The 26,004-nt window shown below is 40.8% G+C and overlaps 1 protein-coding gene across 1 annotated transcript in view; it reads right to left on the reverse strand.

Moving 5' to 3' along the window:
• The window catches only part of LOC149193732 (uncharacterized), a 115,706-nt gene extending 92,855 nt beyond the window's left edge, over positions 1-22,851 (reverse strand). Inside the window, exons 1-2 of the mRNA XM_089404885.1 lie at positions 22,301-22,851; positions 6,185-6,250 (exon numbers count right to left, since the gene is read on the reverse strand). Of these exons, the coding sequence (XP_089261011.1) occupies positions 6,185-6,250; positions 22,301-22,624 (390 nt within the window). The 5' untranslated portion in view covers positions 22,625-22,851. The remainder of the gene's footprint in view (positions 1-6,184; positions 6,251-22,300) is intronic.
• Between the last annotated feature and the right edge of the window lie 3,153 nt (positions 22,852-26,004).

Here is a 26,004-nt window from a genome sequence, read left to right on the forward strand (position 1 = left end):
GCTTCCTCTACACTGAGCGCACTTCTCCCACCGGAGAATGAAACTCCTCATCATCATCATCATCATCAGGAGCCTGAACTCCTGACTGTCTGTCTGTTGTCCTCCTGCCTGCACCTGAACCTGTAGAAGTTGAGGTACCGTGTGAACTATCCATCAGTGGACTCCCTAGTGAACTGCTCTGTGAACTGCTCTGCATGCTGCCCGGAGCACCACCCCTCTGGCTCGGTGAGCCACTGCTCACTGACGGACCTGACATCCTCATAGATGTACCTCCTGATCCCTGCCCACTGGATCCCTGCGACTGACTCAACTGTTGCTGAGGGTCTGGCTGATCCAGATACTCTAACTCCCGTGACCTTCTAAAGGCCTTGTCCTCCTCGAACTTCACATCCCGTCTGACAACAACTCTCCTCTGTGCAGGAATGTAAATCCGAAAGGCCTTTGAGGTCTCACTGTAGCCCACAAAGATACCCTTCTCTGCAGTGGGCTCTAGTTTGGTCCTCTTCTCCTTGGGTATATAGGAGTATGTAATGCATCCAAAGATATGAAGATGACCAATATCAGGCTTCTTCCCAAAGAAAGCCTCCTCTGGAGTCATGTGCCCCAAGGCACGATGCGGACTCCTGTTCTGCAAGTAAACAGCTGTGTTGCAGGCCTCTGCCCACAAGAACAATGGCAACCCCTGATCATGTAACATGGCTTTGGCAGCCCCTATGATGGATCTGTTCTTCCTCTCTGCAACCCCGTTCTGCTGGGGGTTGTAAGGAACAGTGAACTCCCTCCTAATGCCTGCCTCCGCACAATAGTCAACAAACTCTCCAAGGGTGTACTCTCCTCCATTGTCCGACCTCAGGGACTTGATCTTTCGACCTATCTGTGTCTCCACAAGAGCTCTGAACTCCTGAAACCGCTTGAAGACCTCACTCTTGGTCTTCAAAAAATAAATTTAGGTCCTCCTGGAGTGATCATCAATGAATAAAACATAATACTCATATCCACTCAAGGGAACATGAGACATCCGACCGCTCACATCGGAATGAATCAAGTCAAGTATCCCAGTCGCTCTGCTGTCACTGCTGGGAAAAGGGGATTTGGCAAACTTGCCCATCGCACAACCTCTGCAAGTATCAAAGTGATCAGTACTGAAATCTGGCACACCTATAGTGATCTCCCGCAATGTCCTCAAGGCTCCATGATACATATGTCCCATCCTGTGGTGCCAAATCTCACACAGCTCAGAACTGCTAGCTCTGCTGTCGGTACTACTGCTCAATGCCAAAAGGGGCTGGGATGCAAACTTGTACACCTTTGCATGGCATACACCTATCACTCTAGCTGAATCAACTGGAGTGCCCCTGGGATACATCAACACCTGTCCTCCCCTGAACAGTACCTCATATCCTCTGTCCTCCAAAGCTAAGATGGATATGAGGTTCTTCCTCATCCCTGGCACATAAAGAACATCTGACACTTTCAAGGGAGGTTTGGACTCCCTCTGAAATGTCAGTGTCCCCACCCCGACTGCTCTAACAACTCTGTCATCACCGAGTACTACCTCTATATCAGTGCCACTCTCTGAAAGCTCTGAGAAGTACTCACAGACTCCCGTCATGTGACGTGAAGCCCCACTGTCCACATACCAGATACCTGAAGATGCTCCGCTAATCGAGGGAAAAGCATGCTCCCTCTGAACCTGTGTGGCAGGTGATCCTGCACTAGAGGACTCGCACGTAGTGAATGCAAACTCCCGGTCAAAACGACCTGCAAAGTCCTCAATCTCTGCTGAAGCTGCCACGTCCAGGTTCTTCCCCTTCTTCTTCTTCTTCTTCTCCGGACACACAACTGCATAGTGTCCCATCTTTTGATAATTCCAACACTTCACCTTGAATAGTCCTTCTGTGTGTTCCCCTGTTTACCTTTACCTTTGCCTTTGCCCCCACCACTGCTTGTGGAAGCCTGCTTCTTCCCTTTGCCTTTCTTGCCTCCTGCAACCAGTGCTACATTCTCATCCTGCTCAACTGGCTTGGCTGCCCCAAGCTAACCTTTCTTGATCTCTGTCTGAATGCAATCATGCCAAAACCTCTCCCATGTGGGAAGGGTCTCACGTGCACAAACCCCATCAGCAAAGTTCAATCATGAACGGGGGAGGCCATTCACTGCAATCCGCACCAACTCAGTGGGTGGAATGGCCTCTCCAATCGCTGCCAACTCAGCTCTCCTCTTTGTGAGATATCCAGCTGCACTATCATTACCCATCTTAATGTTTTTCAGCTTCTCCTTTAGGACCATCTTCCGGTTCTCATTGGTACTCTGGTAGAAATTGGACAATGTTGTCCACATCTCATGGGCATTGCTCTTTACTCTCACATGAGGAATGCAATGGTCTTTGATTCCGTCTAGAATCAGCCTCTTACCCTTGTTCTTTTTATTATAAGCTGTCAACTAAGTAGCATCAGTAGGCACAACAACAGGGTTCTGTGTGGTATGCACCATGATATCCCAGACTTCTGCCTCCTCAAAGATACTCTGCATTCTCTCCTTCCAAACGTTGTAATTTCTATGCCCATCCACCCTATCATCCACCCTCAATCCCAATGACATCCTGCTGTCCTAAAACTGAAAAATAGCATTGCTGTAGTAAAGATAAAACTGTTGTTTATGAAAAAAATCAGCTTGCTGGAATTTTCTGAGTAAAAAATCAGCAGCTGTAATTTTTCTTTTTGCTGTCCCAAACTGTCCTTCAGCACTCAAGCTCCGATACCATGTAGAAATTTCTCATTTCCCACCCTGGTTTTCAGTTTCTCCTTATTTCTCCCATATAGTTAAATGTCCTTTCCCATAACCATACATTTAACAAGCTGGAAAAAATAAATTTGTTGAAAACACAAATTCTGAAAATTTTACAAAATGTTGGAAATTGCAGAAATAAAAATCAGCAGTAATAAACAGCCATTAAAACACATTTAAACACTGAGATTTTTAGTCAATGTGACCCTGGAAAAACCCCCTACAACTATTGGGAAAAACCAGTTTGAAAGCTCTTCTTTATTTCTGGAAAATGCCTTTTTACAGTAAGAGAAATATTCAGCAAAAATCAGCAAGCAAACTTTTACAACTTATCTCAGCTTTGCTGAAACTCAGCCTTGTTGAAACTCCGCCTTGCTGAAACTCCGCTGTACAGACTTGCTGAAACTCCGCCCTGCTGAAACTCCGCCCTGCTGAAACTCCGCTCTGTTGAAACTCCGCTCTGTTGAAACTCCGCTGCTGAAACTCCGCAGCTCACTGTCCAGAAATCTCCCTTGCTCTATTGCTCTCCTTCTCTCAATCTGCTCATGAAAAAATGAATGACCTTTTCCTCCTTTAATCTAACCCCAAGTGACTTTTGGGTGATCCCTAAATCCAATGGCTGAAATAGATTGAGATCTAAGGCTGAGATTAAATGCTCATTTAAATCTCACTTTTTATTTTTTAATTCACCCCACTTTAATAAAGACCCACTTAGTCATTTATTTCCAAAGTCACTTTTCCTTTCTAATTTTTCATTGACTTTATAAAAGTCACTTTAAAATTAGACTTAATAACTTTATCACTTAAAGTCACTTTTAAATTAGATTTAACTTTATAAAATTATAAAGTCACTTTAGGAGAAAAATTAAATTCTTTTGGACACTTTTCCCTAGGCCAAAGATCAAAGCCTAAGGGAACCACCTGTCCTCCGGTACCAAATTTCAACATCTTTTTAGATAGAGTGTACTTTTTCATTAATGCAGATTTTACACAGTAGGTCAACACAATGACAGGACAGCAACATAAGCTCCTCCGCTTTAGCCATTTGACCCCATCACAAGGCACTGATATTGTATTGGTTGGCAAGCCTCCCATAGTCATTTTAATAAGAGTTGGGCTTAAAGAGTGGAGACTTAGGCCACAGTGGACCTTTGTCCCGTGTGTGCCAGCCTCGCAAATTATATGGATCTTGGTTGGCAAGCCTCCCATAGTCATTTTAATAAGAGTTGAGCTTAAAGAGTGGAGACTTAGGCCACAGTGGACCTTCATCCCGTGTGTGCCAGCCTCGCAAATTATATGGATCTTCAACAACCCTACTAAGATGAGTGGTAACAATGTCTAATCATCCTATAAAGATAGATTAGGCCATAAGCTAAGGCTTCAATTTAAATTTAAGAAGGGTCTTCCCACTGTGGGATAATCTGCATGTCTTACTATTAGTAAAAACTAATTTTACCTTTAAATAGAGATCTTTTGAAGAAGTATTCCCCCGATTCTTAGATTTGCAAGTGAATTCCACTTGTGTGTATAGGCGTCTCAATCTCTTTGTATTTTATGTGCATTCCAATATCACTATCCTTCATTTCTACTATTTTGGGCTTCTTTTCAGTTTATCAACATTTAGAGTGGTTTCTCAATTTTGCACTTTATAGGTGTTACAGCACCCTTCACAGGTCCAAATAACACTTTAATGATTATCAATTGAGTGAATCCATGAAGATGGGTTATGATTTTTAGGCAAGAGGCAAGTGCAGGGGTTTGGTCCATGCTTTTCAGTGAAATACATTAGTCAACGACATTTTTCAGCCAAAACAAATAGCCTGTTCTTTGGCCAAAATAAAGTGTTTGGTAGATAGTTTTGAAAAAAAAAATGAACTCATCATTTTGTCCCAAAAAGAAAGAGCAAATTTTTGGTCAAAATATTAAACTTTGCTAGAAAATCTTTCAACTGAAAATACTAGTCAATTATAAAAGCCAAGAAACAGGTTTTCTCTAAGATTATTGCGCCAAGAGGCACTCTACAGCACAGTATGGGGGAGATGTTGTAGTGGTGCGTAAAATGAAGTATAAAATCAAATAATAATAATAATAATAACATAATGTCGACTGAATTAAAAACGAAATAAAAATAATAAATCGATTCAATTCAATTTGTTATATTGTAATTTTGTTTTTGTAAAATTACAAACAATTTTTTCGAGGAAAAACTCATAATGTGCATATCACATTAAATTAAATTTAAATAATAATAATTCATATCCATAACCATGATATTTCAGTACATATAAATAATAAACATATAAAAACTCAATAAATATAATTAATAAACATATAATTAGAAATAACAATATTTCTATATAGAGATATGAAATATATAAAAAAATATGAATAGTAGCTATAAATTAAGATCCATTTTACCATATAAATTAAAATAATGATTCATATTCGTAACCATTATATTTCAAAACTTCATATTTAAATTTAATTAATAAGCATATAAAAACTTAATATTTACAATAAAAAAATTCCTAAACTCTATATATATATAATCAATGCTATGCATATTACATTAAAAACTTAAATTATAAAAATTATAAAATGTCAAAGACAAATGCCAAGCACATATATGTGTGATTTTATGTATTGTGAAGGTTTTAATAAAATTAAAAATAAGAATATTTTTATATATAGAGATGTGAAATTTATATAAATATAAATAATATTATTAGAACTAGCAAAGATTCATCTTATCTCCAAATCTACCAAGCGCTAAGAGGAATCAAATCTCTCAAGGTGCAAACATTTCCTCAAGTTTTGCACTCAAAAAGAGGTTTGCAGCTTGAGAGATTTGATCCCTCTCGACACTTGGTTGATCCGGAGTTCAGATGGATCTATGCTGGTTAAAGTTCAATGATACTCTTATGTTTCTTGACAATTCTCATGAAGGTGTCTTTGCACTCTCAACACTTACTTATTGTTGTATTTTTCATACTCCTAGTGGCCATTTATGGCCACCAATGGACTTTAATATTTGAAAGTAAACTACAAAAAATGCCTTGTACAAATCCCCTCCATCATAAGATTGACGTTTTTTGGCGGATGTATTGTCTTTTGGGATGAATAAACAAAACTAGAACATTGATTCCTTCTCAAATATATTCAAATTACATGTTCGATGTAAAAAGTCCTGGCAAGATAATAAGATAGAACACAATATTTTTAACTCTTGTAGAGCATGACATGATCAAAATGCCAGACATACCATAAAAAAATAACACTCCATCAACACATATACCACTAAACCACTTATAGTTTAATATTAATACGATACCAACTTTGACATGAATACAAGAGCTCTAATATAATTGCCACCAAATTGAAATATAGCTTCACATACCTCATTTTCTATCACTGCTATTCTTTTTCCATGTTCAGAGGTTAGAATATGGTTGAGAAGAGTTGTCTGCAATAATTTAGCAATGACCATTTAAAACCACGTCAAGCAAGATCAACCTGTAACTTACAACATTAATATTAAAGAGCCAAAAGACTTTAGATTTTGCAAAAATAAAATCATTATTAAAACTCAATAATAATACTACATCCTTTACCCAGTAATGAACTAATATGACCTACTCCTAGAAGGAAAGAGATTCCTCAACACTGCACCATTTTCTACGACATAGATGATTGCCATTAAAGTAATTTTAATTTTGTTACTCATTATTTAGTTATCTTTGTATCCTTTGTCAAACATTCACTTGTTTAAAATGTCAAATCCACGTGGAAATCCCAGTTTTGTGAGTATCACATCGCTATGTTCTACAACCCATACTTTAAAGCCCCAATTTCCAAGTCCATATAATATGTAAATGATAAAGAACCATTGATGTTGTGCCTCCTCCTTTAAAAGAATATATCTCAACTTGTAAGACAACTTCCCAGAAATCCCGCAAATAAAAACAAAAAAATTAAAGTTTGGTGCACTTCACATGAAGCCATCCATGAATATCTATATTCCTTTTATGGCACCTCTCCCTTTGTAGCATCCCAAAATGCAACTCGTCCCTGCGTCACTTCTTGATGAAAACAAAGAATAAACGTGACAATAGGATGTCCTCTTAATGGTAATTATCTATCATGCTCGATGGCAATCTCAAGTCTCAACTATTCAGATTCTTGGTGTCCTTTATTTCTTTATAATTTGGCCCTTTTAGGTTGAGAAATTATGTCTTTCCACCATTTTACATATGACGTTAGCTGCTCATGCTATTTAGGAGCGATTTCTAGTTCTAAAGCCCCTTATTTCATTAATTTTGTAATTTTTATTCATCTGAATGATTTTTTATTTTGAATTCAAGAGAGATAAGGCCTAAATCTTTTGGGCACTTTGACCACATTTGACCGCAAGTCTGAGGCAACGTTGATCACAGGGTTGACTTTGATTGATTTCTGAGGCAGATTTTGTGACTGTTTTGACCGAGTTTGACTAAGGCAAGGAGGCTGCATTCTTTGACTAGTTGACCGAACTCTTTGTAACTGATTTGACCATTGAACATAGACTAGTTAGGGCTGTGTTGACTATTGTTGACTTTGACTAAAAAATTGCATAATCAAACTTTGACCAAATTTGACTTTTATGCTCAAAATTGATTGGATATTGGTTGGTTGACTTGGTTGGTCAAGACTTTGTTGACGTACTTAGACTATGTATCTCTTTGTTGAACATTTGTTGACAATCTAATAGAAGAAGAATTTGGAAAGGGTTTTCCCCCTTGTGGGTTTTTCCCTGGTCTTTGACCAAATCTCTATGTCTCTATTGTTCTTGGTTGTCTTCTATTGTGCATTTGGTTTATTGTTGTATCTACAATTGCTTGCTATTATTGGAAGATTGGAAACATACTACATAATTGATTGCAATTGGAAGAAGAATTGTTATAAGTGATTGTTACAACATAGAACATTGAAAAAAATAACAGGTGAAGCCTGGGCTACTGGACACAGAGACAAAAGGTGGTGCAAAAATTAATTGATTCTCTTTCAGATGTATTTCGAAATATACCAAATGGTATGCCCTCTGAGAGGGAGAAAGAACAAATTATTGAACCAGAGCCAGAATCCAAACCAATAATTGTTCTTCCCTATAGGTACAAACTTTTGAAGATGACACTGAAAGAATCATTGAAGACTATTGGACATGGGTCACATTGTCCCTAGAAAAAGTCCTATAATGGAGTTAATCAGAAAAAAGGATGGTTCAGTCATTAATTACAGGAGATTTACTAGAGGTCTATTGAGAATAGGTATCCTATTTCAAGGACCAATGAGTTGAAAGCAAAACTGCATGGTGCCACAATATTCACTAAGATACACTTAAAATCTAGGTATCCCAGATAAGACCGAGAGTAGCAGGCCAGTTCAAAACATGCCATGGCTACTTTGAGTCCCAAGTGATGCCATTCCGACTAACCAATTGTTAAATTTGGAAACTAGGGCCAAACTTCACCTTGGACAACTCATATGAGGCAGCAAATATTTTTATTGGATTCCTCTCTACGAGAGATGTAGGATTGATCTAAAGATCATCCCATTCTGACATGTACAAATGGAATTATGAATTTGTTTTGATTATGGACAAATTGTCAAGGTCGGCCAGCTATCTAAACTGGCCTTGAGGCTTGTAGCCCTTCCCGCTGGTAAAACTAGAGCCTGTCAAGTAGAATGAGGTCTTATACAGGAGGCCGAAGTGGTTTGAAGCTCTTCGTTGCAAACAACAGAGGTTGTTAGGGCAGATTAAGGTTGGACAAAGCCACAAAGGGAGCAAACCGTGGGCATGAGTTCCTAAGGACAGCTGACTGTGGGCCAGACAAGGAGGTCAAGGGTGGCTATGGTCTAGAAAAGGGAGGCCAAGAACCTCAGAAACTCAAGAAGGGTTGCATAGTGGCCTAGAAGCCCAAAAGAAAAATATAAATAGAGGCCAAAGGGAGAGGCCTAGACACACAAAATGGAAGGACTCATTTTGTGTGCAAGGTGAGACCCAAAAGAGGTGAGCCACAGTCAGCAAGTAGGATCTAGTTTCTACCCAAGGAAGAGGCCAAATTGAGTGTGTCTGTACTATGAGCACCGAGCTGAGGATCTGCCAAGAATGCCGCAGGATTGTGGGCTGTTTGAAGGTTACACGGAGGGCCAAAACTCTGTGTCAGGAGTCCGCAGGAAGGGCTGAGAGCTACGTTGCACGAAACTTCTAGGAACCCGGCATTTCGGCCCGTACCCGTACTTGAAACTCCAAAACTCGGCCAAAACTCGACCATCATGTAATCATCTATGAGAGTTAATATAGACTTGGTTTTCCTTCTAAATTGTCATCTATGGGTCTTATTCCCTTTTTACTTGCAAGATAATGTGTTATTTACTTATTTATAACTATATATATATGAATGACATTTTAGTCGGCGTTTCAACTGACGTTTCCATTTTTGGGAGGTGACGTTTCTAAACGTACCCATTTCAGAAACTCCGAAACGTTTCGGTGTTTCGTGCAACTTAGGCTGAGAGAAGGCCAAGGTCTAAACTGGCCTTGTAGCCCTACCCGCTGGTAAAACTAGAGCCTGTCAAGTAGATCGAGGTCTTATACAGGAGACCGAAGTGGTTTGAAGCTCTTCGTTGCAGACAACAGAGGCTGTTAGGGCAGATTAAGGTTGGACAGAGCCACAGAAGGAGCAGGCCGTGGGCATGAGTTCCTAAGGACAGCTGACTGTGGGCCAGACAAGGAGGCCGAGGGTGGCTATGGTCTGGAAAAGGGAGGCCAAGAGCCTCAGAAACTCAAGAAGGGCTGTATAGTGGCCTAGAAGCCCTAGTTAGGGCAGGCTGCTGTAAAACAAGTGTCCACAAGGAAGGTAGTATGACCGCAGCGCTGTAGGTGTGGAACGAACAAAGTTCGTTCTTCAAGTTAAATACTCCAGAAGACTTGGAATATGTAGATCTCCATTGAAGATACCAGAATATATATTTAAAATGTATGAATGAGAATGATTGAGTTACAAATGAGGGTCTGCTTTATATACCTAGGCAGGTACCCTTTCATGAATGGTCATGTCCTTGGTGACATGCCTCTTGATTAACTAATTACTATTTAATTAACTATTCCTTATTATTATTATATTTATATTTTATTCATAACAAGGTGAATTGCACTTGGTTAAGGGTAGGATCACAGCCAAATGAGATAGGTCTGAGTCATGATATGGGCTAGATTGTGGTCTGGTTGGGAGAGGCCGAAACCTACAGCAATGAACAGCTATGCAAAGAGCTGCCTTGGGCAGTTGAAGAAGTTTGTTCACTCAAGGAGTTGTGAACAGCGAGCTTGAAGGCTGACATATGCAGTGAAGTTGAACGGCCAAACTCACTGTGAGTAGCTGAAGTGTTTTGAAGGCTGGAAATGCAAGAGGTCTGAAGGAGCTGACTTTTGTGAACAGCTGATTGGACCGAGATCAGAAGGAGCCTAATCTCTGTGTGAAGGAGGCAAAGGACTGCCAGAAGAACAGTGTACAAGAAGACTAAAAGTACTGAGGTCTGCCTTCAGTAAGTCTAGACTTGTCTCTGTGATTTTTTGTTGGGCAGATTGTAGATCTGAAGAAGCAGATCTCAAGCCCTAATTTTGTATACTGTGTATGCTAGCTGTACTAGTGATCTGAAGGGCCATAATCCCTGGTACGGGATCCCTAATGATTCTTTATTGATGGATTAATAAAGGCCAAGATTTGGGCCAAATATTCTTGTGTACTGATATTGATTTCACTGCTGTGATTTTTCCGCCGTGCAAAATGCTTTTGTGTTGGGCTTCTCTAGTGCGTTGTGTTCCTAGCTAGGGCACATACCAGATCTAGAGGGCATGGGAATTTCAACATCTTGAAGAAATTCAACACATTTTGAATGTTTTGAAGCAAAATCTTTTATTAGCCCAAGACAGAATGAAAGTGCAGCAAAGCAAGCACAAAAGTAAGAGGGAGGTTGGGGCAAACGACTAAGTCTTCCTAAGATTGCATCCATCAATTTTGCAATCATCAAGTTGGCAAAAAAATCACCAAGGGCCCAGAAAGAAACCTATTGGCAACATCAGAGAAAATATCACAAACACCAGCAAACTTTAAAAAATACAAAAATATTCATCATTTTCAATTTTTTTAACTTCTACGAGTACCAAATGCCATCTGTACGAGACTTTCTTGAAGAAAGTAAACACATTTTGAAGGTTTTGAAGAAAAATCCTTTATTAACCCAAGACAGAATGAAAGGGCAGCAAGGCAAGCACAAAAGTAAGAGGGAGGTTGGGGAAAAAGACTGAGTCTTCCTAAGATTGCATCCATCATTTTTGCAATAATCATGTTGGCAAAAAAATCACCAAGGGGCCAGAAACAAACCTATTGGCAACATAGAGAAAATATCAGAAATACCAGCAAAATTTAGAAATAGAAAATTATTCATTGTTTCCAATTTTTTTTACTTCTAAAGCAAACCCCTCCCTCTATCCCTTTTATGGGCAAATTCAACAATGAGTAACCCCTTAGTTCTCAATCCCTAGCTTTTCCTCTTCAGAATCCAAAAATCTCTTGCCCCAGCCGATATTTTTCATTTTCTCATAATATTTTGTCGATATATCACAATATATTCAAAATTTTGAAAAGATCATGATTTTTTCCAGCAATAATATCGCCAAGCTGAGAAAATCAAGATATATCATGATGTTGCAATATATCACCAATATTTGCAACACTGCCATCCACACACAGAAATCACTAAAAAACAAGAACAAAGAATAGCTTGGACCAAGGTACTATGGGCCATATATATTTTCAGCAAAAGTAGGACTAATTGCTTATATTTTAGTGCTTTTAGAAACTGTCCAATTGTAAAATACCTTTCATTTGTCATGAAACTCCCTCTCAACTAGGGAGAATGTTAAAACTTAAACTTCAAAAACTCCATCTAAAAAGGTCATGTGATCTTCGGGGGAGAATCTCTACAATCTCAAGGGGTAATGTGAATTGACTTATGCTTGGGGCCTGGGAGTAGCCACCAACAATCAAGCAGAAGCCTTAGCTATATACCAAGGGGTTAAAGTTCTTGAAGCAATAAATATGCGGAAGCTCCTCGATGTTGGAGACCATGAGTATCATTCAACAAATGAGAGACTTGACTCCATTGCAGTAGTCGGGTCTTTCTCACTTGATTTTAACAATTCAAAGAATCATAGAGAATTTGACTCAATCAAGTATTTCCAAACCCTTTGGTCTCTTCACAGTCAAGCAGATTCTATGGCCAAAAAAAAGATACTAATGAAACAAAGGCTTTCTAAGTCAAAATGGGAGGCACCTATCATAAATTATCTTCCAGGAGTTTATCCATCCCTAAACATTAGGAATCACATGCAACTCAAATTACTAGACAAGTGGCAACGTTTATTATGTCACATGAAACAGAGCATAACTCCTTTCAGGCCCCTTATACTTTGCACTAATGTTTTCATGTCTGATCAAAGGATAGGTATTACAGGCGATGAGATGGTTACTTGCAGGCGCAGCAAAGGTAGGATTATTATGGTATACCTGGGGCATTGTTTCCTGTTCAACAACCTCATCATGTCTTGCTTCATTGCCCTATGGAGCCCCAACGAGCTTTGTCCCAGTCTGTAGCAAGTTTTGACTAATATTTCTGTTTACTGAAGGTATTTTGGGTGGAGAATGTGCAGCTGGATACTTATTTCACCAAACACTATCTTATGGTCCAGCCTAGCTGTTGGAACCCTCGTAATTTGGTTCTGTTTATCTTTGTATTCTGGGTGTTTTTCTTTTGGTTTGCACAAGATTTCTATCGTCGTGAGTTTGTTCCTTGCCACCATAGACGGACATTGACATTCTGTCTAAAATGCTCCATGTGAAATTGTAGACATTTGCTGGTTTTTGAGGAGGGCGGTGTTGCATGTTGAAGACTTTCAAGTAGCTATCTCCGACCTCAACAACAAAGTGACCCCCTCCCCTGGTTAGAAGCTCAGATTGTTAAAAATACCGAACTGGAAGCAACGGTGTCCATTCAGGGAAATCAAATTGAGAAGCCTACAGCTGATCATAATATGCAATTTCAATTGATTCTATGACTTGCCAGGAGTTCTCACTCCATGACTTCTCTTCCACATGTTTCAGTTGGGTTCTTCAGGGAAATGGTCCTGAATGAAGAAACAGTTCAGCAGACTCATGGGCATATGGAAATTGAAAAGGCAGCTATAGAACCTATGGCAGACATGAAGCAAGAAGCCCACAGTGGGCATGATTTCCAATAAACACTCCAGATTTTATGTATTGTAACTCAGTACTTTTGAATCTTGATAGACCAGTATGTTAGAATTTATAGCTGTAGGCTATTTAGTTTTGTGAAGAAAAATATAAGAGTAATGCAGGTTGTAGGTGCGCTCTTTACAGTTTTTGGAAATTTTGAGCTTCTAGTATCAAATTCTGTGATTGAATAGTATTCATTCACTGTATGATGCAATCACAGCTTTCTTTTAATACAATTACTATCCATTACAGTTTAAAAACAAAACAAAAAAACAAGTGATCTTGATTCCAAAATGCATTTTGGCGAGTCAAGAGAAGAAGTTAAGGCCTAAGAAACTGTCAGAATATCTCTTTCATTGGAAGAAACTTTCTTTGGACAATACCACGTAGAAAGGCCCAGAGCTATTGCAGCACCCAGCCCTGAAATTGCTTTGGGGCAATGGAATTTAAGGAGAGGGGACTGTCACGATGCTGAAGGATAATCAGGTTCAGCGCTAATATTTCGTGAATTTTTGCAATATTTAAGCCTTTTATCAGTAATGGAGCTTTATATCAGAGTATTTTTCTGTTAGCTAATTGAATTTACGTTTGTTAGATGTATTTAAATGTTAGTTGACAGATCCCTGTACTAAGGGAATTGACCTCAACCATCTTCTTCAAAATAGAATCAGTTACACGACTGTGCGCTGCTCTGCTTGACCTAGCCGCGCGCCCTCCTCCCCGAGCTGCCTCCTGCGGCCGCCCCGCCTGGCAGCCCCCTGCTGCTGGGCTCGTCTGGCCCTGCCCCCCCCCTGAGATCCCTCCTCGCACCAGCCTGACCTCCTTGCTGTGCGTTCTGTGCAGTAGCGACTGGGCATGGCTCCCCCTGGGGGCCCTGATCCTCTGGAACCTCCTCTGGCCCCTCCCCCGGAAGTAACAGCATTCAAAGCAATGATTGCTTCGAGCGGCAAGAGAGCGCCCTCTGTCAACCAGCAGAAGTTCGTCAAGAAGCTGGACTCCATCCCCTCGGTAGCACTCCCTGAAGAAGAAACCTGCAAAGCAGCCTTGAACCTTGCTGAGAGAGGCCTCATAGGACAGTTCACGGGCCTCTGGCCATCGCCCAAGTCAGTGGAGGACTGGACACAAAGGAACTGGAAGCCGTTAATCAAAGAAGGCATAAAAAGCTACTTCGTAGGCAAAGGTTTTTTCATCTTTGTTTTTGAAAGTGCAGAGGACAGAAGCCTAATCTTCAGAAACGGACCTTATTTTATGGGCCCCCAAGGTCTATACTTAAATAAATGGTCACCAGACTTCGATCCAACCCAGGATGTCCCTTCAGCTGTACCGGTGTGGGTGCGGCTACCTCACCTTCCCTTACACTGTTGGAACCAGAAGTCACTCCAGATCATCGGCAATGGACTAGGGAAATACATAGACCAGGCGGCAAGGAAAGACCAATACTCATGTGCACGTATCTGTGTCGAAGTCGATCTGGAAGAGGGCTTGCCGGAAGCCATAAAACTCACAGTCGCAGGCTGGACGCATATCCAAGAGCTGGACTATGAACAACTGCCATTTAAATGCAGACACTGCCATGAATACGGGCATTTCGCCAAATATTGTAAGAAGAAGTCTGAAGAGCAATCAGACAAACAGAATGGCGAGCAATGGATCCAAGTACAAAAACCCACTAATCAGAAGAAAGGAAACGGGAAAGGCACCCAGAAAGAGACTCCAAGCAGCTCCAACCCCACTCAAGAAAAGAACTTAAATGACAAAGGAAAGATCCAGAACAAGACAGTCACAGCAACCCCAGAAAATGTGGACCAGATCGACCCTCCCAGCAACAACACAGAAGATGCAGAAACGGAACACATGGAAGCCCCCCAAAGAAGCCCCTCCAACCCTTCATACGCAGAAGTAGCAAGGAAAAAACCAGCCGAAAGCTCTGATTCCTCGGATGAGGAAACCTTCGAGCAACCTACAAGAAAAGTCGGAAGGAAATCTCGCAGAGAAGCAAGGGAAGAGGAGGCGGAAAGGCTCAAAACTCAAGGGAGCCAGCCTACAATAGAAATGTCAATCGGGAGAAACCACAGGAACAGGCCCCCAAAGGGGGGATCCCACCCCACCCCTGGTAAATAATGCGCCTCATCTCTTGGAACTGTAGAGGTCTGGGAAACCCCTCGAAAGCAGAAGCGGTCAAGGATCTACTTAAAATAGAACCCTCAGACATTCTAATGCTCCAAGAGACCAAAATAGAGGGGAAAGCCCTGCTAGACATCAGCAAGAAGAAATGGAAGAAAAGCACAGGAATAGCAGTAAGCGCAAGAGGATCATCTGGAGGGCTGGCAACTCTCTGGACAGAAGACCTCTTCCAGCTGAACAAATACCATGAGACCCAGCATTGGATCTACACGGAACTTACGCACTGCACAAGTAAGTTAACCTTCTCTCTTTTCAACCTCTATGTACCTGTTTTGTACTCAGAAAAAAGGGACTGCTGGAAATCTCTCACCGAATTCCTTGAGCAGCACTCTCCCAATAACATTATTCTTGTTGGGGATCTAAATATAGTTTTAACAGCAAAAGAAAAAAAGGGAGGCACTAACAACAGAGACCCCATGCTCCCCATAGTGGAAGACCTCACCCAGCAGTGGGATCTCCTTGATTTCGCTCCGGTCAAAGGGTCCTTCACTTGGTCCAACAACAGAGTTGGTGAGGATCATATCGCTGCTCGACTGGATCGTTTTCTAGTCCAAGGCACTCTGATGATGCATAAGAAGATAATCACCACCAAAATATTGCCCAAGCTGACTTCAGATCATAAGCCCATCCAGCTAATCCTGGAAGAAGAAGAAAACCTCGGCCCAATCCCCTTTCGATTCAGCTCTCTTTGGATAGAAAGGGAAGGCTTTATAGAAACAGTGAAAACCGCATGGGCAAAACCTGTCACAGGATCCTCCAGCTATGTATGGGAACAAAAGCTCAAAGCCACAAAGCAAGCCTTGAAGGATTGGATTAAAAAACCTGTCCCAAATCCAACCAATGAGAGAAAAGAAAATGTACAGCTCTTGGAGGCCCTGCAAGCAGAAATGGAAGAAGGAGAAATAACCCCAATGCTCCTTGACAAAGAAGTCAAAAATCAATGCTCAACATATCGATCTTTCCGGAGGGAGGAAGAATACTGGCGAACTAAGTCCCGAAGTTTGTGGCTGAAAGCAGGCGACCGGAACACCACGTTCTTTCACCGCCAATATCGAGCAAGACTCTCCAGAAACCATATCTCTGAAATAACAACTACTGAGGGGCAGATCTGCAAAGGGTTCAGTCAGATAAAAGAAGCAGCCGTTGACCATTTCAGACAGCTCTACGCTGCAGACAATCACACAAATGAGGAGGAAACAGCCGACCTCCTTTCCAACATCCCTCACCTGGTCAGCCCTGAAGACAACTTCGCCCTTATCAGCCCCATCACCGAAGAAGAAGTCAGCAATGTCATCTGGTCTATGGATCCGGACAAGGCCCCGGGGCCAGACGGATTCACCACCCACTTTTACAAGTGCTGCTGGGACATTATTAAAATCGATCTGCTAAAAATGGTGAAAGGTTTCATGGGAAAAGCCAAGGTAGGGGGAGGAACCAACTCCACTTACCTCGCCCTCATCCCTAAAGAAACCAACCCAGAAACTTTCTCCAGATTCAGGCCAATTTCGCTTTGTAATGTCTCATACAAAATTCTGGCGAAGCTGCTAGCCAACAGGATCAAGCCACTGCTTAACAAGCTGATATCTAACAATCAAGGTGGCTTTGTAGAAGGCAGGCACATTTTAGACAATGTCATCCAGGTGCAGGAGATTATCCACTCAAGCAACCAGCGCAAAGAAAAAGGCATGCTGATAAAACTGGACATGGCCAATGCCTTTGACCGTGTCAACCGCCCCTTCCTCTATAAAGTCCTCCTCTCCTTCGGCTTCTCCCCGCACTTTGTCAATCTTATCTCTGCCTGTACCCACAACCCCTGGATAGCCCCTCTAGTTAATGGTCGTCCCTCCTCCTTTTTTCAAGCCCAGAGAGGCCTCAGGCAAGGATGCCCGCTCTCTCCCTTTCTTTACATCCTGCTGGCAGACTCCCTCAGTAGAAAGCTTGCTGCAGAAAAGGCCTCAGGCTCCCTCCCTGGCCTCAAACCCTCTCTATCCTCCCCTGCCCTTAACCATGCTCTTTTCGCGGATGACTCCCTCCTCCTGGGAGGAGCCACAGTCAGAATAGCCAAATCCTTTGATTCTGTTCTCAATTGCTATTGCAGGGTCTCGGGTGCTTCTATCAACAGGAATAAAAGTGAGGTCTACGGATGGAACATTGGGCAGCAGGAACTCTCAAGCATCTCCAACATGTTAGGCTTCAAAGGCCACGCTCAATGGGAAAAGTTCAATTACCTTGGCCTCCCCATTACAAATGGTGTCAACAAGAGGTCGTTGTGGACTGGAATCATCAGCAAAATAAAAACTAAAATCACAGGATGGGGAGGACACTGGCTCACAAAAGCAGGCAAACTCATCCTGATTAAGACCGTCCTATCGGCACTCCCTATCTATCAAGCAGCCTTCCTCCTCGCTCCCAAAAGCGTAACAGATCAAATCTCCAAAATCATCAGGGAATTCCTCTGGAAGGGTGGGAAAGGAAATCAAAACAAGCTCCATTTAGTGAAATGGGACGTGGTCAAGCGGCCATTCTCTGAAGGAGGCCTCCAGATTCGCGACCCAGCTTCAGCGAACTTGGCATTGGGAGGCAAGATAATTTGGAAACTCTTCAAAGAGCCCAATCATCCCGTCAGCGACACTCTGAAAACTAAATACGCGCACAACATCCATCTCAGAAACATTCAGACAGCGCATCCAAATCAATGCTCCCAGGTATGGAAACTCTGCAGCAAAACTATGACTTTCTTCATGCGCAGTGTGTACAGGATCCCAGGAAGCGGTAAACACACGAATCTGTGGCAAGACAGAATCATGAATCGTGAGCCCCTTGCGGAAAATGCCGAAATCTCAGAGTTAAAAAACTGGCTAGAACGCGCAGGTGTAAAAAGTCTCTACGAATTGTCAAATTGGGACTGTCATGATAATTGGAAAAGTTGGGATTTCTTTGGGATTCCTGAGCGCTTAAATCAGCAGAAAAGTGTCTTAGAAGACCTGTTAGAAGACGCAGCCCCAGTGAACAGAAAGCTAAAAGATAGCTGGGGATGGGGGCGCTCAGGTAATTACACAACAGCCGCAGCCTACAGTTCCCTTCAAACCAATAGAAACAGCAGTAAACCGCCAGAATTTTGGAAGAAAGTATGGGAACCATTAGCTCTCCCCAAAGTTAACTTTTTCTTCTGGACGCTGGTCCATAACAAGTTGCTAACTGGAGACAATTTGATGAAGAAAAGCATAGCAGGGCCGCATAGATGCGAGCTGTGCAGAAGGAGCTCAGAAACAGCCCAACATCTCTTTATGGAATGCCAATTTGCCAAAGAAGTTTGGGGTCTCATTCTTCAAGAGCTGCATACCCCAACCCCCTCTTATAACTCTGTTGCTGACCTTTTCGACTCATGGGAGCAAAGCTACCCCAGCAAAATTCCAAGCAAGTCCATCTGGAGAAAAGTCTGGAATGCTATCCCCAAGTTTGTTTGCTGGCAGATCTGGCTGACCCGAAACGACTTGACATTCAATGGCAAGCAGCAAACTCCTCTCAAGGCAGCGGCAAAGGCCAAATCCCTCCTACTTGAAGCAGTCCAACAGCAACACTCTCCAGAAGACTCCTTGCTCCTCCCTGAAGAAGAGAGGTGGCTGGGCCCCCTATCCCCTCAACCTTGGAAACAGATAGCAGCTCGACATTCAGTGAATCCGGATTGGCGCAGAAGGGACTCTGAATCTAACTTTCATGAATGGTGGCGGCAACAAAAAATAACCACGATTTTTTTTTACGGAGCCTCCAAAGGCAACCCCGGGACAGCAGGAGCCGGAGGGGTCATCTATGCCCCGGATGGCACTAAAAGGGACAGCTTTAGCTGGGGTATCGGGCAGAAAACCAACAATCAGGCAGAGATCCAAGCCCTCCTGACAGCTTGTCAAATAGCTAGAGACAGAGGCGACAAAGAAATCCAAGCATTTGGAGACTCAGAGATCTTAATAAAGAATTTAAATACAGGCAACCTGTTCAACAACGCTGGCCTCAATAAATCTCTAAACAGACTAAAGAGCGTCCTGCTCGACTTTGCCTCTTACAAATTCTTTCACATTCTCAGAAGCCTGAACAGTGAAGCAGACTTGATGGCAAACAAAGGCTGCAAGCTGGGGAAAGGACAACTCCTCATAAATGGCGAAAGCTCTTATCATCCCTGTAACCCATGAGGTCCTGATTGTAGAATCAGCATAAGAAACAAAAATGGATGCAATGTAAAAATGGCTGCGCTGGCGTGAGCCCAATCTATTTCTCATACTAATAAAACATACCCGTTTTGGTGAAAAAAAAAAAAAAATGTTAGTTGACAGAAAATGTTTATTTGTCCTCCATGCAATGAGCAAAAGATCTAGCGAAGGAAATTTGCTATAAAAGTATTCATGCTTTTGAGCAATGTTACATTTATTGTTGTCAGCAATATTGGGGAAATATCACAAATTATCAGGAAACTTTAAAAAATTACAAAGATAATCACATTTTTTCATTTTTTTAACTTCTAAAGCAACATCAACATCAAACATTACTACAAAATTGATGTATAAGATGATAAAATGTCAAGTGCTACATCAAATACCGATACTGAAATATGATATTTGTCTTGAATCAGAAGATCTGACAGGATGATACAAAATCACATCCAAACAAAAATAAATGTATCTCATGAGATGAAGCATGGCAATGAAAACAGCAGATTTCCCCTCGTTTCCTTGGTGGAAAATGGTCACAACATCCACAACAATGTTATCAAAATTGGACCAGTCAACCCCAAAAATTTGATCTGGACTCGAACTAGAAAAAGAAATGGACCAAAAGACCGATCAACCAAAAAATTGCTTGATGGAAAATGGTCACAACATCCACAGCAATGTTATCAAAATTGGACCAGTTGACCCCAAAAGCTTGATCCGGACCGGAACTAGGAAAAAAATGGGCCAAAAGACCGAGAGACCAAAAAATAAATAAAATATTCAAATTTTGAATATATATACAGAAGTCATGTGCATCCATAAGAATCCAAACCATTATACAGAAATATGAAAAGTTTCTCATGTATATAGCAAGTGAGGATGCATATCGATGTGAATCCAAAATATTATACACAAATATGCAAAGTTTCTCATGTATATAGCAAGTAAGGGTGCATATAAAGAAAATAGCACCGAGTGCAATCCAACTTTGAACCAAAATACATGAACAAAGAGGCTCTAAATGGCCTCTAGAGTCCAAAAAAAATCATGTTACAAAAAATTGTGACATAACGTCAAATTCATTGCCTATATTGTGATCCTCCTCATCAATATCACCCTCCAAGCATTAAAATAAGATAGAAAAAGCTTAACATGCCTAATCAGTGATTTTGCTCGAGTGAAGGGTACATTTTTACTAGGGTTATGATAGAGGAGTTCAACAATCAATGCTACCAACATTGAGGTACATCTTGGTGCTTTTAATTAAATGTCAGCTCTATACCCTCATACATCACGAAATCCAATAGAAACATTGCAATCCTGAAATCCTGAAAACTGTTTAAGTCTGCTGAATTTTGAATGGGATCTAAACTTCTACTTTCTCCATATAAAATCCTATGAGGTTGGAACCACTCTCAAACATCCAGACACAATTAATGATAACATTCAAAATTTACATCCTTTTACTTTAATAATTTAATATTACCATTAACTAGGGTATGTGTCTCTTAAGACGAATCTTGGGAAATGAAAACAATAGATTTCCCCCTATTTGCTTGATGGAAAATAGTCACAGTGTCCTCAGATCTCAATCCCCTAACTTCTAAAAAGTGAGAATTAAATGACCATGATAAAAAGTGAGGATTAAATGACCATGATTTGATTATAAGGAGACAATGATGTAGACAATGCAAGAATTTCTAAATTATCATGATAATTACCTAAATTATCACATTAATTTCCAAATTATCACAGTAATTTTCCAAATTATTGCAGTAATTTCAAAACGGCAAATAATCGCAATATATGCGGCTGATGTTATCACCGAGGTTCGTTTTGACAATATTATCACGATAATTCCAATAATATTGTGATAAGTGCAACACTACTTTTGAGTACGGTGTGTTTTTGGATTTTCAGAATTGAAGTAACTCATAGACCTTAGGGTGGGATGCGTCTTTTAGTTTTTTGCATTTAAAGTAGCTCTGGAAGGCTAATTTGCACAATGTAGCAGCCATGCTGCTCTAGATGGGCTTGAGTTGCCGTCCATACCTTCTCAAGATAGTTTCAGGTTTATGTGCTGAGGATTGCGAAAACACTAAAGTCGCTTTTCTTCTGCTGTTAGAAAACGGTGCATTAAGTGTACTGAATATTTACATTGTCGTAAACCCAACTAAATCCGAGTCTAATATGCACCTTGAAGGTTGCAGAGCTCGAGAATGCATATCTCGACTTCAGACAGATGTCTGGAGTATCGAATATTCAAACTCAAGCTAAGCAACCTCCAACGTTGCATCCTCAAACGTGGGCTTAGATGGGCCTAGTAGCATAGCGAATACTAGTACATACTGGAATCTCGGTACATGCAACCTCCAGCTTCGCAATCTCTAGGTGCATATCATACCCGAGTTTAAATGGAACTGTTGACATATCATATATCACCTATTGGAATTCAAGTTATGCAACTCCGAGCTTCTCAAGCTCGAGGTGCATATCTAACCCGGGTTTAGATGGATCTAAATGTGTGCTTCCTAGTCTAGATATGCGTTTTCCATCTTCTCAACCTCGAGGTATGCGCTAGTATATTTCAATTCGCAGATAAGGTTTAGATAGGTTTGCGCTAGTTTATTTCAATTCACAGATGAGGTTTAGAGGGGTTTCTGCTAATTTATTTCAATTCACAAATGACGTGACGAAAGTCCAGTAGACATCAGGAACTAAGCCACCATAGAACAACATAAGGACATCGTCTGAAATTTTAGAAACCGTGAATTCGATTTGGGGAGGATGTACCTTGCCTGAACCTAAGAAACCCGTGAGGATGGTAGCAGGAATACGAGTGTCAGCAGGGAATTCAGTTACAACTTCGGCAGTACTTTGGCCCTGTGTGGTAGCAGAGGCTTCAACCATGGTTGACCTCTTCTTCAACTCTGTGGCATTCCTCTTCTTTCTCCAGCTTGACGTTCTCAGTCTAAGAGGCGCCCCAGGGCTCGAAGGGCATTTGAAATTCCAGCTCCTTGTTGAATGGAAAAGAACACTCTGATTGGAATTCGATGTGATGGGTTGTGCTGACAATTTCGCGAAGTGTGCGCTCAAGTCCATCGCCATTCCAGCCATTAGAGCCGACAGTGAGGTGAATGAAGCACTGGATTTGGTGACTGGGCGATTAGAAAATTTGTAAAGAACTCTAAATCTCAAACATTTCTAGTGGTGCAGGAATAATGGCAGATGGAGCATTATCTATACGGTCTTTCTAGAATTGGTCGGTTGCGAGTAAGACCCACGAAATGGAGAAGTGCCCGTTTGTTCGAATGATGCTGTGTCTCCCAAAAAAGATTATAAGCTGCATCTCGTCTCACTCCGGTGATTAGTTGAGGAGTGGATTATGATGAAAATCGAAAGATTAAATACTGTCTTGATTGATTGAGAATTTTAGTGATAAGTTGTTATAATACATTGTAATTATTTAGTTTGGTGTGTTAGGTTAAATATTTTAAGAATTTTAGTGATAAGTTGTCATAATACATTGTAATTATTTAGTTTGGTGTGTTAGTTTAAATAGTTTAATGCTTTGACTTTAGCTTTGTGGACATCAAAAATAATTTATTTTTGTTTTTTTCCTATATGAATTTAAATTTTTGAAGTCTCACTCCGTTTATGAAAAAACTTAAAGTGTTTTTTAAATTAATTTTATTGATATTCGGTGTTAAGTGTTTTTTAAATTAAATTTTTGAAGTCTCACTCCGTTTATGAAAAAACTTAAATTGTTTTTTAAATTAATTTTATTGATATTCGGTGTTAAGTGTTTTTTAAATTAAATTTATTGATTGTTGGTATTGTTTTAAGTGTATATGTTATTAGTTTTATTTTCGAGATTGTATATTTTAAAAAATGAGGTTTGAATTTTTTATATATAATTATATAAATTAAAGTATTGGTAAATATGATAAGTATGGAGTTTTTATTGGTTTTCATGAAAAAATTAAAGCTTAATTCGCATGGCCTCTAAAATATGTTACAAATAATTAGGTGGAGTTTTTGGTTTTTTGGAAGGACTTGGAAATGGCTTTGAAACAAAATGTTTTTAGGATTTGGGTTTTTGGTGATTTAATGGTAGTAATTCCACTGGTTGTCAAGGCTATATGTGGGTTAAGCAATTGTTCTCCTCCTATTCTTCTTCGGATCCTCTTACTATCCTCTCAGTTTGACCACATAGAATTCATTCATGTATATTGGCATTTCAACTCCATGGTTGATGCTCTAGCCAAACGTGGCTCTGAGATGGTTGAAGGATTTATTGTGTTAGATCATAGAAAATTCAAAATTGCCCACATCCCATAAACATGCTAAATCTCAGCCAACTTTTTTTTAATCCAAATTTTGTTCCAGCTAGAAAACTCGTGTATCAGAAGGAAAAGACCTATGGTTTTCAAAGTATATTGACCCAAGGCATATCTATTGCAATAAGCAAACTTAGGGGTCTGGAGGGTCAAACCTCATCAACACAATATTTTAAATATCCCCTCCAAGTGTCCCTTTCTCTCTCTTGTGCGTTAGGAATTCTCCCCCTCTCATCGATTATTATGGCTTGAGCATTTATATCACCTTTTGCGAGCCTAATGGGATGTCGTCTTGAACCCTGTTTATTCCTATCCGAGCTACATAATTGAGTTAATGTCATCGTCTTATGTTTTCATTTCCTAGTCCTCTCTGCGTCCTTTGTCAATCCCTTTGTGGGATTTGGATTTGCATTCCCCAATGGCTCCATGGATATGTCTCGTCTCTGATTATAAAGGGAAATATGTAGCCTCCCAATTTATTGATGGCGACTTCAGCTTGGGTGGTATTGCGAAGTTGGAAAATTCCTTAAAGTGATTAGGCTTCGGTGGCAGCATTTCTCTCGCGACATGGCAGTTCCTCTACCCACTCCAAATTTCGGTATTGTGGGGGATTGACAAAGTTTTGGGTGTGCTTGAGGAGTTAAGGGTGGTAAGGCAGAACCAAGATGAAATGGCCAAGAAGCAACGGCAGTCCTCTCAGCTCCTTGTGGAGGCTAAATTTATAAAGATTATAGGCAACCTAGAAATTTCATTCAATGATATTCGTGATGAAGTTGTTTCTCTCAGTTCCAGGATCACTGCACTAGGGTGCCTTTGTGCAGATTGATAATGGTGGTGTCAGTTCCAAAGTTGCGCCAAGGAAAAATAAGCTTCGTTGTTAGTGAAGGAATGGCTCTCCCGATAATGTCCTTTGCTGATGGACCCTCTCTGGTTGGATTTCTCTATTTTTGACCATATGTTTAATGTTGCAATGTAAAAACTTCTTAGTCGTAGGGGTATTTTGTAGAGTTATAGGTAGGTATACTTTCAGCTTGGGGCTCGTATGCGTTCAAATGGAGGCCTTAGCCCTGAGGGCCAAGTCGTGAATCCATATAACTGTGTGTTGCAACTGGGGCAGAAATCGAAGTCAACGTACAGGGGGGATTGATTTATGAAATCAATAGAAAAAAAATAGCGACGACCCCACCTTGTGACGTCAGTTGAAGGAGCGTTATTGCACGCGAGTTGTAAAATGAATCGGGCGATGGTGGATTGTTGGATCCCCGCCTGGAACCGTGCACAGATCCAAGACAGCAAAACACCCCTCCCCCCCTTGACATCAACAAGGGGATGGGGTTGGCACTATTGGGCATGAGTCGTCAGATGGATCGAGCACGTGTAAATCGTTGGATATTGACCCCAAAACTGTGAAGCGAATCTGTGATAATGACAACCCCCCCCCCCCCCCCCCCCTTGTGATGTCAATAGGGGAGGGGGTGGCGCATTTAATCCTAGTTGTTGATCAAATCGGTTGTTGAATTAAAACTACAACTTAAAGAGATGTTGGATAAGGGCTATATAAGACCAAGTGTGTCTCCATGGGGAGCTCCAATGATGTTTGTGAAGAAAAAGGATGGTACACTCAAACTGTGCATTGATTATAGGCAATTAAATAAGGTGACCATTAATAATTGGTATTCATTGCCATGGATTGACGACTTATTTGAGCAGCTAAGAGGAGCAACAATTTTCTCCAAGATTGATTTAAGGTCAGACTATCACCAAGTACGCATCAAGGATGAAGATATCCATAAGACTACATTCCTGACAAGATATGAACATTACGAGTTTGTGGTGGTACCCTTTGGGCTTACTAATGCCCCTGCAACCTACATGTGTTTAATGAACAATGTGATGCATCCTTGGACAAATATGTGATTGTCTTCGTTGATCATATATTGGTATATTCAAAAACTGAAGAAGAACAAGAAAAACACCTAGCTATAGTACTATAGTTGTTAAGGGAACACAAGTTTTATGCAAAGCTTAGTAAGTGTGAGTCCTTCTAATCACAAATACATTATTTGGGACACATAATATACAATGAGGGGATAACAATTCGCTGGAAAAAGATCAATTCCATAATGGAGTGGCCAACACCGAAGAAAGTGAATGAGA

Source organism: Pinus tabuliformis, chromosome 2_2 (assembly GCF_031772625.1).
Source record: "Pinus tabuliformis cultivar Carrire ecotype Pingquan chromosome 2_2, CPIR1, whole genome shotgun sequence".
NCBI classification, from domain to species: Eukaryota; Viridiplantae; Streptophyta; class Pinopsida; order Pinales; family Pinaceae; genus Pinus; species Pinus tabuliformis.